This window comes from Rhipicephalus microplus, chromosome X, assembly GCF_043290135.1.
Source record: "Rhipicephalus microplus isolate Deutch F79 chromosome X, USDA_Rmic, whole genome shotgun sequence".
Taxonomy (NCBI): Eukaryota; Metazoa; Arthropoda; class Arachnida; order Ixodida; family Ixodidae; genus Rhipicephalus; species Rhipicephalus microplus.
In genome coordinates, this window is record NC_134710.1 from 113441718 (window position 1) to 113453974 (window position 12257).

At 44.5% G+C, this 12257-nt stretch overlaps 1 protein-coding gene across 3 annotated transcripts in view; it reads left to right on the forward strand.

The window, feature by feature from the left end:
* Window positions 1-12257, forward strand: part of Sac1 (phosphatidylinositol-3-phosphatase SAC1) — a 65781-nt gene that overhangs the window by 41676 nt on the left and 11848 nt on the right. For all 3 annotated transcript variants that reach the window (XM_037427543.2, XM_075877436.1, XM_075877437.1), the window contains exons 18-19: window positions 874-934; window positions 4487-4619. In XM_037427543.2, coding sequence (XP_037283440.1) covers window positions 874-934; window positions 4487-4619 — 194 coding nt within the window. The remainder of the gene's footprint in view (window positions 1-873; window positions 935-4486; window positions 4620-12257) is intronic.

Sequence of the window (12257 nt, forward strand, 5' to 3'; positions counted from 1 at the left end):
ATCAACATTTGTTGCGGACCCCCTTTCTTTTTTTGCTATACAAATGTTTGTCTGACAGAAAGAAGTACCAACTGCACATTTAAATACATCAACATAGGGTTCATCTATGTTAAAGGACCCCCAACAGCGAAATTTCTTTTTTGCTTTTTTACTGTAATTTCTAGCTTTGTGTCTGGCAATGCCGAAATTGAATTGTGACTGCTCAAATGTATTGTATGATTAATGCTGCTGTAATTATTTGTGACCAATTTCGCGTCACTTCCAAACCCTTGCCTAAAATTGTAAGAAACTAGGTCCCCACGGTGTGGGAGCACCTGAGACCATGTGCGCTCAAGCTTCAATGACACGCAATACGCATTTTTCAAAATGTGGGACATGCGTGCGATGGAGAACGAAACGCTAAGGATGCTTCAAGCTTGTGCTCCACTGGCAAGGGAAAAGCATTCTTGGCATAAGCTGCCAGAACCGTCTTGAGAGCCACTCGACAATAGAGCAAATGGTGAGGAACAATAAGCTCCATTAGGCGCCAGTTATGGTCATGGTTTTGAGTGCGCCCCATCTATGTGGAGTGACGTCGACAGCACTCACTTTTTTAAACGTCACTTTGTGAAATGTCGCTAGGCACCTCTGTCTACGTAATACTAATGGCGATGTCTCAAGTTGCTGAAAACTCAGATGAGCACTTGCACTTAATTTAAAACCAAAATAAAATATCTTATAGGTAACGTCTATGGGGCAGAAGTGCTCATGCGTGCAGAACTATTAAACAAAAGCATCTAGCATTTCCGAAATTGGTGTCAGGGGTCTTTTAACTAAATGTACGTGTGTGAAAGCCTTGCCAACTTCATTTCCTGTTTTTCTTCTTTTTTGCAGCTACCATGCTTTATGATGTTTGCCTTTGCTTGCTGCCTTTATTGTCTCTGCTTCTTGGGAGGTAAGCAACTGGAGAAAACATAGTAGCAAAATAAATTTTCGTCATAAAACCGTTAAGAAATTTTTATGGTTGCTACAACAATGTAGAAATTGTTTTAATAAATCCAGACCTTTACTCAATTAAGTAGTTTGCAAATAATACTTCACATTAACATGCACTGTCAGATCACAAGTGAAAGAGGAATGTGCCCACTTCTCTCACGTTTCTATTCCTGCTTGCATGCCATAGGTGGTACTCAAATTTTTTGGCCATTTATTTGAAATATAATAGGTTTAGAGGGTGGAGTTAGAGAAGAAAAAAAAAATAACAGAGCTGTGAAAGCAGGTGCAACCATTTTTCTTCAAATATTACGTAGTATGTTCAGAAAGTCACCACCTCTTCATAGTTTCGAAACTTTAAAGCTTCTATATTTATTTAATGAGAAGTAGTGGGCAGAGACCGAACTTTCAACCTTTGAATGACACTTCCACGTTTAAATGCACATGTATACCACATAAAGTGGATGGGGGACTATCCACCATGGTAGCTCAGTTGCTAGAGCATCATACACATAATTCAAAAGCCGCAGGTTCGGTCCCCGCCCTGTGGCCAGTTATTTTTTCTTACACTTTTTTTATGCACATTTTCATTACATTTACTTCTAATAACATCTCCTATACTTTCTTTGACATTATTGTCTGTTACTTTTTGATTAATATTGTGTCTAAGAAAGGAAAATGAGCCCTTAGAGTTTCCACTTCTTTCCTATATTTGAGCGAAACAAATGATCATGAACGAAAGGTATAATAGAACATTTCCTGCTACTAATGAGGGTCAGTGAGCAGTACAACTTTTGTGGTCTTGTCTTCCAATGTGTTCTTTTTCTGGGCCCTCCTGATGGTAAAATATGGTATTCAGATTCATCATTTTCATCTTATTTCAAAATAATAATTCTTTGATATACATACATTCTTTTGTGTGTGCTGTAAATCAGGCTTGTCTCGAAAAAATGCTCACACGTTTTGTGGCTGTTCAGCAGGATTGGAGCACTCTGTGCCATTCTCATGAGGAAATTTTAGTTCGTAGCAATGACCATGCAGGATTTCAGACTGGATTTAGCAGTAAATGCTTATATGGTTGTTAGAAATGCTATTCACTGGATGTCAGTATTACAATATATGAGGAATATGTTTTTTGATTCTTTTAAGTGTTATAAAAATGTAACTGCTTGCAGTTGTGGCTTTTAGCTTCATATATCATTCAGTTGGCATAGAGCAAGAGTGCTTCCTCTAAAGCCAGTGTTTGCTTCTTTGTAGATACAGCCAAATATATATGTATTGTCTTTATTTCTTGGTGCTATTTGAATTGCGCGCGTTTTATATTCCTGTCACATGAGCACTCAAGTTTTTAGAGCATGAAGACTTCTTCTGAAAAAAAAAAAATGTTTTGCTCGCAGACACATAGACATTGATCTCATCAGAAGCGATCATTTCTGGAAACTTGCTTGCGTGCTTGAAAAACAAATAGTTTGAGAATGCTCAGCAGGGGCCACCCCTCACAATCACTAGGTGGGCTCCTCATTACAATTGCCCATTGGCGACTCGCGCAACTCAGGCTCTGTCAACCGGGGCCTTCTGGCTCGCCAGGTCAGAGCAGCCCAGCAAGGCTGCCTCCCAGTCCTCCTGGATGGGGTTTGGTTTTGGGGCGAGGTTTGGGGTTTACTGGCATGCCCACACCATGTGGGAAATGTCCCAAAGACGTTTCCGCACAGTGCGGACACTTTCCTCTACAGGCAAGATCAAAGTGCTTTGAAACTGCCAGGCACAGCAGTTTTTCAATGTAAAGACGATAGAGTGTGCACTCCTCTACCTTTGTGAAGCCCTTACAAAGCTTAGGATAAATTGCATGGTGAAATTGGTATAATTGAGTTATCTCTCGAAAAGTGAATTCCAGATTGGGTTCGGGAGAAGGGTCGAAAGGGTTGCCCGGAGAGTGAGCGCCCAGGCAGCAGCGTCAGCCGTTTCATTGCCTTTGAGGCTTTGACGACTGTGAAAGAGTAGCCTCGAAACCAGTGGACACCAACAACTATGAACTGTTTAAAGAAAATCTTCTAGTATTTATTTCTGTCACCTGCATTTATCATAAAAAGAAGCGTTTATCATAAAAAGAAGTTTCTTATCTCGTAAGAAATGTAATAAACTCTTAAAAGCAGGTCGTACGAGTTGAGCATGAAACATGAGGACACGTTGAACGTACGGACCTGTGAAGCATGGCATCATAACATGTAGGGTTAACGCCGGTGATTGAACAACCCTGGGCCCACGCAAAAGGCAATGGCTACAGTGATCAGAGAGGGGCTGTTTGACATTATTCATCGAGATACATTAGTGCACAAGTAGTGTACAAATGAAAAGGTATGAAATGTTGTAACAACATGACTGTTTATGTGGATGCTTATGCCACTATGGGAATATGTAGCAAGACATCTTAGAATATGATTGGAATCTTCACCATAGATTGGAGCATGCGGGTGTTCCCGCATGCGCAGGAGAGGGCACAGGCTTTTATGAAGAGTGCTGTCCAATGGACACAGCAGTGCGGGTGAGGACAGGATGGCATTCACATCGCGAAATTCGACGATTCAGAAACAGCAACACATTAGCTCATATCCGACAGCTAAATGTGCTGAACCAGCCACAATTCATTGCCTGCGTTTTCCATGTGTTTGCTTCCATGAAAGAATATCTGAAAGGAAAGCGGTTCTATTTTGCTGACGAACTCAATGATGCTTTGAAGGACTGGGTCTCATCACAGCTACAGGAATTCTGAGAACAAAGAATCTTTTGGCCCGTTCATCAAAGGGCGCATAGTGTTTACATTGAATAAAATCTTCTCTTGTACACACAGTGTCGTTTCGTACCTTTTTGTTTGAACACCCCTTGTATTCAGACAGGTTCTCTTTTGAACTTAGCACCACGCTTTCAGTTGAGTGTTAGAAAAAAAAAAACTAAAATGTGGTTGTTAGTGCCATGTGCCTGCAAGGCAACACCTCTTCGTTGAAAGGTCTTTCAACATTGTAAAAAATTGCTTATTTAAAAGAGTTTTTGTGTGCTCGTGTGACAGGGGTATTAATGGCTTTGGAAGCATTCAAGTTGTAGGTTTTCCCTCCTTTTCTTAGTTATCATCACACCTCACAATAGAGGCTTTGCATCAGATAATCTTGTCAGTTGCAGTGACACTGCTTTTGGTGCCATGCAAAATCACTACTGCTTGATGAGCACTTGCCAAATGTCAGTAGTTCCAATTGAAGTAGCGTGCCTGATGTATTGGGCATAATAATGTAGTCAATTCAAACTTCACTTTGCTGTGGGCACTTTTCTATTGTGTCATTTCATTGAATATTTTCAGACAGCTTTTTATCTATAAAAAGTTTTTTTTTGCTCTTTCTGCTTGGTGTTCTCAACAGCTTGTGGAAACTGTATATTTAATAATGTGTCATGATATTTGCAAAAATTTATGAGAATATGTGGTGAATATGTGCTGACTCATTTTCTTCTTCTGTTTGCTTTGCAGTTTACACAAAAGAGTACTTCCTGTACTTTTTGTTCTGGGTGGCAATGACTATCCTGACTTTTATGGCCGTAGTGTACTATGGCACTGAGTTTGTGGACTATCCAAAGCTGCGTGAGCTTTCACCTAGCAGAAGGTCAGACTAGCCTGCTTGCATGCACCTGTCAGAATGTTGTTATACTTTCTAAATCTCTGGCTAGTAGAAGTCTTGTTTAACAGTTTTGCTGGCGCTAGGAGACTGACAATTGCAGCTGTGTACTGTGAGATAAGTGCACATTTCATGTCAAGAATAGGCAATATGCAAGCCTTTCCAAGTTGTTATTTTTTTATTTGACTTGTTATCTCTTGAAAACTCTTGTCGAAGACTTCTTAGCATGTATGGGACTAAATAAAAGATATAACTAACATTACTTACCTGAGGTATGCGTTTTGCCTGGGTTAGTAGCGAAGACACACAGGTATTTTGCCCATTGTATCTGCCAACTATCTCGCTTTGCCTTGTATGACGCATCTCTCGAGGCAACTTTTCATGTGTAGTCCTCATTGCCCTTACTGTGACTGCTGCTCTCTCTTTGGCTGCCATGCTTTTGCTTCGTGAATGTCTTCTATTAGCAAATATCATTGAGTATGACAAGAAAGGCGCTTTGCTTGCTCTAGACTCTGTGCACTAAACTATGTGTTTATACCGATTAAGCTCGTAGCCTGACGTCTCTCACACATTAAGCACTTGTTCTGGGCCAAAAAACCTGCCCTGGAGAAAATAGCCATTAAAGATGAGACTTCTCTGTATTTCACCTGCCTGTGAATCCACGGCCTAAATATGTCATAGTTTCAAAAGGCCCTTTTCATACTGGTTTGTCTTGTTGCCATTATTCCAACATTGTTTTCTGCTCCCAGCTTCCCTCGTTCTTTTTGTGTGTTTGCTCTATACACAGCATGCATAATCTTTTGCATCATTTCCGACTTGTTTCTTGATATTTACGGCTAGATGTGTAGTCAGAATGCTGGCAGCTTCAATTTTCGTTGTTTGCATCCTGAGTGCATGAGCTTCTTTTATCCTTTCTTATTTTAATCTGTGTGTTTTGGTGTACATGCATGCATTCTCTTAGTGCTGATTCAATTGCATGATACTATGCTATGGTGCCGGATAGTCTCACTTACTTTATATAACTCCTAACCTAGTTATTTTTTCTTCTTCATGGTGATTTCACCAGGCGCTCAGTGACTGCGCTTGTTTGCTTCTGCATTTTTACTTCCTTGCTGTCGCATTGTCACCGTGCTATAGCTCTTCATTTATGGCTGCCACTCGTATCTGGGACACTGACTCGATTGGTGGAAGCTGGTCCCTGATCTTGTGAATGGCAGATACACCATTGGCAGAACTTTCATAACTTGCACTTGTAAAGCTACCATATTTACGTGCATTATTAATAGGTGCGCTCACATAATAGGCGCACCCCCAGTTCAGTCGCAAGTAATCAGATTTTTTTTTTTTAATTTCCGCGCACCCCGAACTTGGCCGTGATCAGCATAGTTCTATGCCGTATTTGCACGGTTAAAATTGGATGCCCGTTCACGTTAACTGAAGTGAGGAAGAATAAAAGAAAAAAAAAATTGCCCGCAGCTTCCCTCGGGGGAACACTGAGGAGGATGCGGACCATATAATTGGTTAACGGGGTGTTAAAGTGCGACTTACTTGGGTCGATGGCTAAATTGGTTAACGTGGTTGTGAAATGGGGTGTTAAATTGCGACTTACTTGGGTCGATGGCTAAATTGGTTAACGTGGTTGTAGGAGGGGGTGTTAAATGAGTGAACACGTACACACGTATGCGAAAGGGCGGCGCTGGTCGAAGGGACGTCGATCATTGTGTTTGTGGATTCGTTGGAATTCATTTCACCGCGACCTTGGACGTCGACACGCCGTACAAACCAACCGACGAGCGGCAACTGAGCGAGCGAGCGCCGACCTTGAGTATATATACAGCACGACGGCGCATGCACTGTCAGCTGTTGAATGTTCTCGAAGTGCGACGCCACATGCGCGTCCACTGGAGAATCAGGAGAATTGTAGATGTCAAACGCGGTGTGTAGAGGAGGAAGGGTGCACAGATGGTGGAGGAGTGAAGCGCGCGCGGTGTGTAGAGGAGGAAGGGATGCACAGATGGTGGAAGAGTGGGCGACGGCGCGACGGCGCATGCGCGCGCGTCAGCTGTCGAATGTTTGAGAAGCGGTGCGGACGGCGCGGACGGCGCGGACGGCGCACTACAAGGCGCGAGTATAAGATGCTCCGCATCTAAAAGATTGCGACAGCACTGCACCAGCTGGGCGGGCTCGCCGAGTGAGGAAGAAGGGCGGTTGCTTGGGTGTCAGAACGTGGCCTCGGAGATGAACCGGCAGTGCACCGTTCCTCCGGCCGTCTCATTCGCACGCAGAGCGTGTAATCGGAGAAAGTGGAATAACTACTCCCACCGCCACATCGCGCACTCCCCATGGCTCACTTATCTTGACGCGGATACTTGCGGAGGGCGAAAGCTTGGAAATCGCAGCCTCTGTGCGATGCGTAATAGAAAATTGCAGCACACATGTACGGACTAAAGGCAAAATGCATAGTAGAACGATTGGGCCATCACCCCTTCGATTCTGATGTATACTTAGGACTGCAAGGAGAGGCATATCACGACAAGGCCATTCGCTGATGCCATAAGTTTCGTTTTGCTACGCGCTTATAATTTTCTCTCGGGGACGGTTTGTAGGAAAAGGCGCATTCAAAATGTACACGAATGCTCATAGGTCACTTTGCGTATTCTACTGTGGCTGTTTTAGTTTTAATTTTTTTTTTCTACAAACCATTCAGAGCTTGTGTCTATTCTGTCTGCGTTTTCCGCTCTAAAAACCGTCCTTGATGCCCGATTCGCTACAGTGCTGATTTTTTTTATCTGGGTAGTCATGCATTGTTAAAAAAAAACTAATGCATGTGATTTTTGTTTGCAGATTTGCGCGGTGGCCTATTTTCATTCTGCAAATATTGTATGCATGTTCTAAATCTGAAATTGCATGTTTTTTGTTTTTTTTTTGTGATCAAATAGTTCTGCAAGTTTTTGTGTGTACCATTGGTATCTGGCATTTACTTTGCCGCTTCAGCATAGGACGAAGGAAGAATGAGGCGTACTTCATACGGTGTTCTATGTACAGAAGGGCCCACTGTTAGAGGGAACACTGAAGCACGTCTCGTCTTCTCGGCGCCACCGCGGTTGGCTGCGTCAACTATTTTCACGCAGGAGCAGGATGCCCCTTGACTGCGTGCTTATAATGTGTCTCAAACAGATACCAATGCAAACACGGTTGATGTGACTGAAATGACTGAAATCACACGCCGGGCCAGGCAGATGAGCGCCGCTCGATCAATAGGGAAGCACCGCCATTTCGCAGTGCCTTCAGGAGGCGACGGAATAAAGTTTCTCCGCTGAGTGACGTGTTGAATAGGACAGTCGTGGCGATGGTGCGCCTACGGCTAATCTCGGAGGCCATGGTCGGAGTAACCTTTGCACTGGCGCCGGCGTGGCTCCGGCTGCTAGCCCAGCTGCGTGCTCCACAAGAAGTGTGCGATCGCGTCCTCATTAAGTGCGCATTGAGTTTTCTGCCTAGAAAAGCGTCGTCGCTATCGCGTTTGCTATCTCGTCCGCAAATTTAAAAGCTTCTTGGCTTTTCGACGTGAGATTTCGCCTTTGCTGCCACTACGTGGACTTGCACAAGCTCGGCAGATTTATGTCGTCATTGATTTTCTGGTCGTGAATCTAAACATCGTATCATGCGTGCTGCTCTTGGATCAGTTGCTGAAGTGCAATCTTTTCGACGCTAAATCTTCATGTTGTCTTGTACAAACTTACTGCGACAACATGCCGAATTGTTGACTAGCTAGGCCTAATCACTGCTGGTGCTTTTTGGTGGTGGTTGGGAGTGGTTGAAGTTGCGGTTTTGTGCAGAATCAAACTCTTTTCAGTGGCTCTACTTAAAGAAAAGGGGGCTTAGGTAGTGCTTGTAACACTCGAATGGTGGTTTGTGATTCGAATATAATCTCTTGGCTATGGGGTGTGAGCCCGTGAAATCGAACGAACGGTACCGTTCAGCGGACAAAATTTTGGTAGTGATAATGTGCATAATCAAGATGGCCTGAAATATTACCGGCAAATATATGCGCTGGTGCTTTTTTTCTTCGTTGTTTCTTTTCTCTTTCCTTCTCGTTCACTTTGTTGGTAACGTGGGTCTTTCTATGTTGATTTTTGAAAAGTAGAATGCACACCGCGTTGTGTACCTCGATTCTCTGACAGGCGAGACTGCATGCTCAACATGTTTTAGGCTAGTGTAGCCTATGAAGAAGGTTGTTACAGCCGTAGTGTAGATATTCGTGACTTTGGCGATGCACGTTATCGACGGTCTATGCTGTAGTCAGAAATTTTACTTGGAGCTGGATTTCCTGGAAGAAAGTGCACCTATTATGCAAGTGAACACGGTATTCTTTATAAAAATGATTTATTTATCCTGAAACACCATCACCACTATCAATTCGGTCTGAGTTAATTTTTTTAATGTTTGCCTCTAGTAAACTATTATGCCATAATTCAGATCATAATTTGGCACCTCTGAAGCTTTTGGTTGAAGTAAGGTCAAGTTATTTAACCCTATTACCATCACAAACATTGCTTAACCTCTGTGTTGGACAAAATCGTGTGGTGTCATCTGCTCACTCTAGTGATATTGTCATTGAGAGTTTTTGGATGAGAAGTACCTTTTACCCGGTCCTGCTTCCCCATAGACCTTCACCTAAAGTGTACTCTACAAATTCACGTGCAAGCCCATTGTGTTGGGCTTGAAAGCATACTTGCTGCACTGTGTTATCAGTAAGCTTATAAGAAGCATGTCCTGGGTGATATTGATCTCCTCATGGCCACATCTTGATAAAATTCTCCGACTTATCACAATATGATTGTATAATACTGTTACACAAATTAAGGTAACTTAATGGGGGGGTTTTAATGGGCCCTGAGTCCGCGATCACAGTATAATGATGATGATCACTGCCATGGCTCGTACCCACTCAGGGGGATCGCAGTGGAGGCAACGTCGTCTTCCTTCTCTTCCCACGCTTCCCTTGTTTTTCCTAGTAGTGATACTTTGTATCATTCCTCCTCTCTCAGACGAAGCCCTCTGGGCGAGTCATTCTTGCATCCTTCGTGTAAACGGCTTCAGGCGGGCAACATGCGTCACCTCCGTCTTGCATGAACGTCGGCCACTAGTGGTGACACGTGCAATTTCATAGTTGACCTCGCTGACACGACGGAGTATCACAAAAGGACCGGCATAGTGTGCCAGTAGCTTTTGGCTCAAGCCACGTCTGCGTATTGGGGTCCACACCCACACTAGATCACCGGGGGCATAGGTTACATGCCTGTGTTGACTGTCGTAGCGAGTTTTGGATGACTCTTCCGCTGCCAGTGTACGTAAGCAGGCAAGTCGACGGGTCTCTTCCGCACGACACAAGGTTTCCGCAATTGTTAAATCGTCATGGACGACAAAAGGAAAGATAGTGTCCAGCGTATGTCGAGGTGAGCGAGCGTAGAGAAGATAGAAAGGGCTATAGCCTGTCGTTTCGTGTTTCGACGTGTTGAAGGCGTACGTGACGAATGGTAATACTTCATCCCAGTTTTTGTGGTCAGAGGCGACGTACATTGACAACATGTTGATCAACGTTCGGTTTGTGCGCTCGGTGAGACCGTTAGTTTGCGGATGATACGCAGTTGAGTGTCGGAACTTGGAGGCACACAAACGAAGTAATGATTCGACAATATCAGCGGTAAATTGCCGTCCACGGTCACTTATTATCACGCGAGGAGGTCCGTGTCGGAGGATGACTGAATGCAACAGGAACTCCGAAACCTGGACTGCCGTGGCGGAGCATAAGGCAGCCGTCTCGCAGTACCGCGTCAGGTAGTCGGCGCATACAATTATCCACCGGTTACCTTTTGAGGAGCGTGGAAATGGTCCCATCAGATCAATGCCAACCTTTTCAAAAGGGGAACCGGGAGGCTTTACCGGTTGCAGGTGACCAACTGGACCCGAGGAGGGCTGCTTGTGGCTCTGGCACTGCGTACAGCTGGCCACGTAGTTCTGAATTGTTTTGCTCATTTTCGGCCAATAGAACCGCTCTTTTGTGCGACTAAGTGTTCGTGCGGTGCCTAGATGGCCAGAGGTGGGGTCATCATGCGTGAGACGCAGAACAGACGTTTGGAGGGACGCAGGAACAACCAGCAGAAAGCGGGCGCCCGTCGTGGACAAGTTTCTCTGGTAAAGAAGACCATTTCGGACGCAGAATCGGCCTTCGCTTAATGAATTTCTCGCTCCAGGGAAGAGAGCTTTTAAGCTTGGGTCATTACGCTGCTCAGCGGCGAAAGTCACGGCATCAGGAAAGCCAGACGACAGAGAAGCGATAAGGTGGTCAAAGTTATCGGCTTCACAATCTGTCGATGGTAGCGGCATTCTGGAGAGGCAATCCGCATCAGCGTGTAGACGGCCAGTCTTGTATGAGATGGTGAAGACATGTTCTTGCAAACGAATGGCCCATCGTGCGAGGCGGCCGGATGGGTCACGAAGGTTGATCAGCCAACACAGGGAATGGTGATCTGTGACGATAGTCACAGTCTTCGGCTATACCCTTGAGAACGTGTCCAACCTTGTCTTCTTCAGACATCCTCCCATTCACGATCTTGCACAGCTTCAATATTTCTTCAATGTATGTCGTACATGTTTCTGCTGGAAGCTGTGCCCTCTGAGACAATGTCTGCTCCGCGCGTTTCTTCTTTGCGTCCGAATCACCGAAGCACTTCTGCACTTCTTCAACAAAACGTTCCCAAGTCGTGAACATGTCCTCGTGGTTCTCGTACCACATAAGGGCGGTGTCAGTTAACGAGAATACGACATGATTGAGCTGTTCGTTCGAGTCCCAGCCATTGCTTCTGCTCACCCGCTTGTAGTTCTTGAGCCACACGTCGACGTCTTCTCCTGAGGTCCCGCCGAAGTTTGGTGGCACTCTGTAGTACGGCACGGAACCCATCGGAGTTGGCCTCGAAGCGTTGGATGGCTGCTCTTGGGCCATTACGATCGGCGAAGGTGGAAGTCCGGCGAGGCGGCGGCTGCGACGAAGTCCTGGTATGAAGCTCCCGTCTTTGGGTTCGTCTTACCCCACCAAATTGTTACACAAATTAGGGTAACTTAATGGGGGGTTTTAATGGGCCCTGAGTTTGCGATCACAGTATAATGATGATGATCACCGCCATGGCTCGTACCCACTCAGGGGGATCGTAGTGGAGGCAACGTCGTCTTCCTTCTCTGCCCACGCTTCCCTTGTTTTTCCTGGTAGTGATACTTTGTATCAATACTATCTGCATTATGTCTTGGGGTACACATGGGTACAGGGCCCTGTAGCATGAGCAAGCCCCTGCTTTTTATTTGCACATACATTGAAAATATTAGATGCCATTATCATTGATAAAAACATTGATATAAAAATTATTTACTATTTTAATCACGTAAAGAAATGTCTGCATTGCTGCCAACAGGATCAGAATGCAATGGCACTCACTAGAAGCATATCCTATGAAACAGCCACCAAGCACTCATTCATAATTTGTGAAGAACAGAGTTGCAGATAACTTTACTACCACAAGACCTTGCTTAAGATTTGTTTTTCAATTTAGTCTGCTGTACCAGTTAACACAA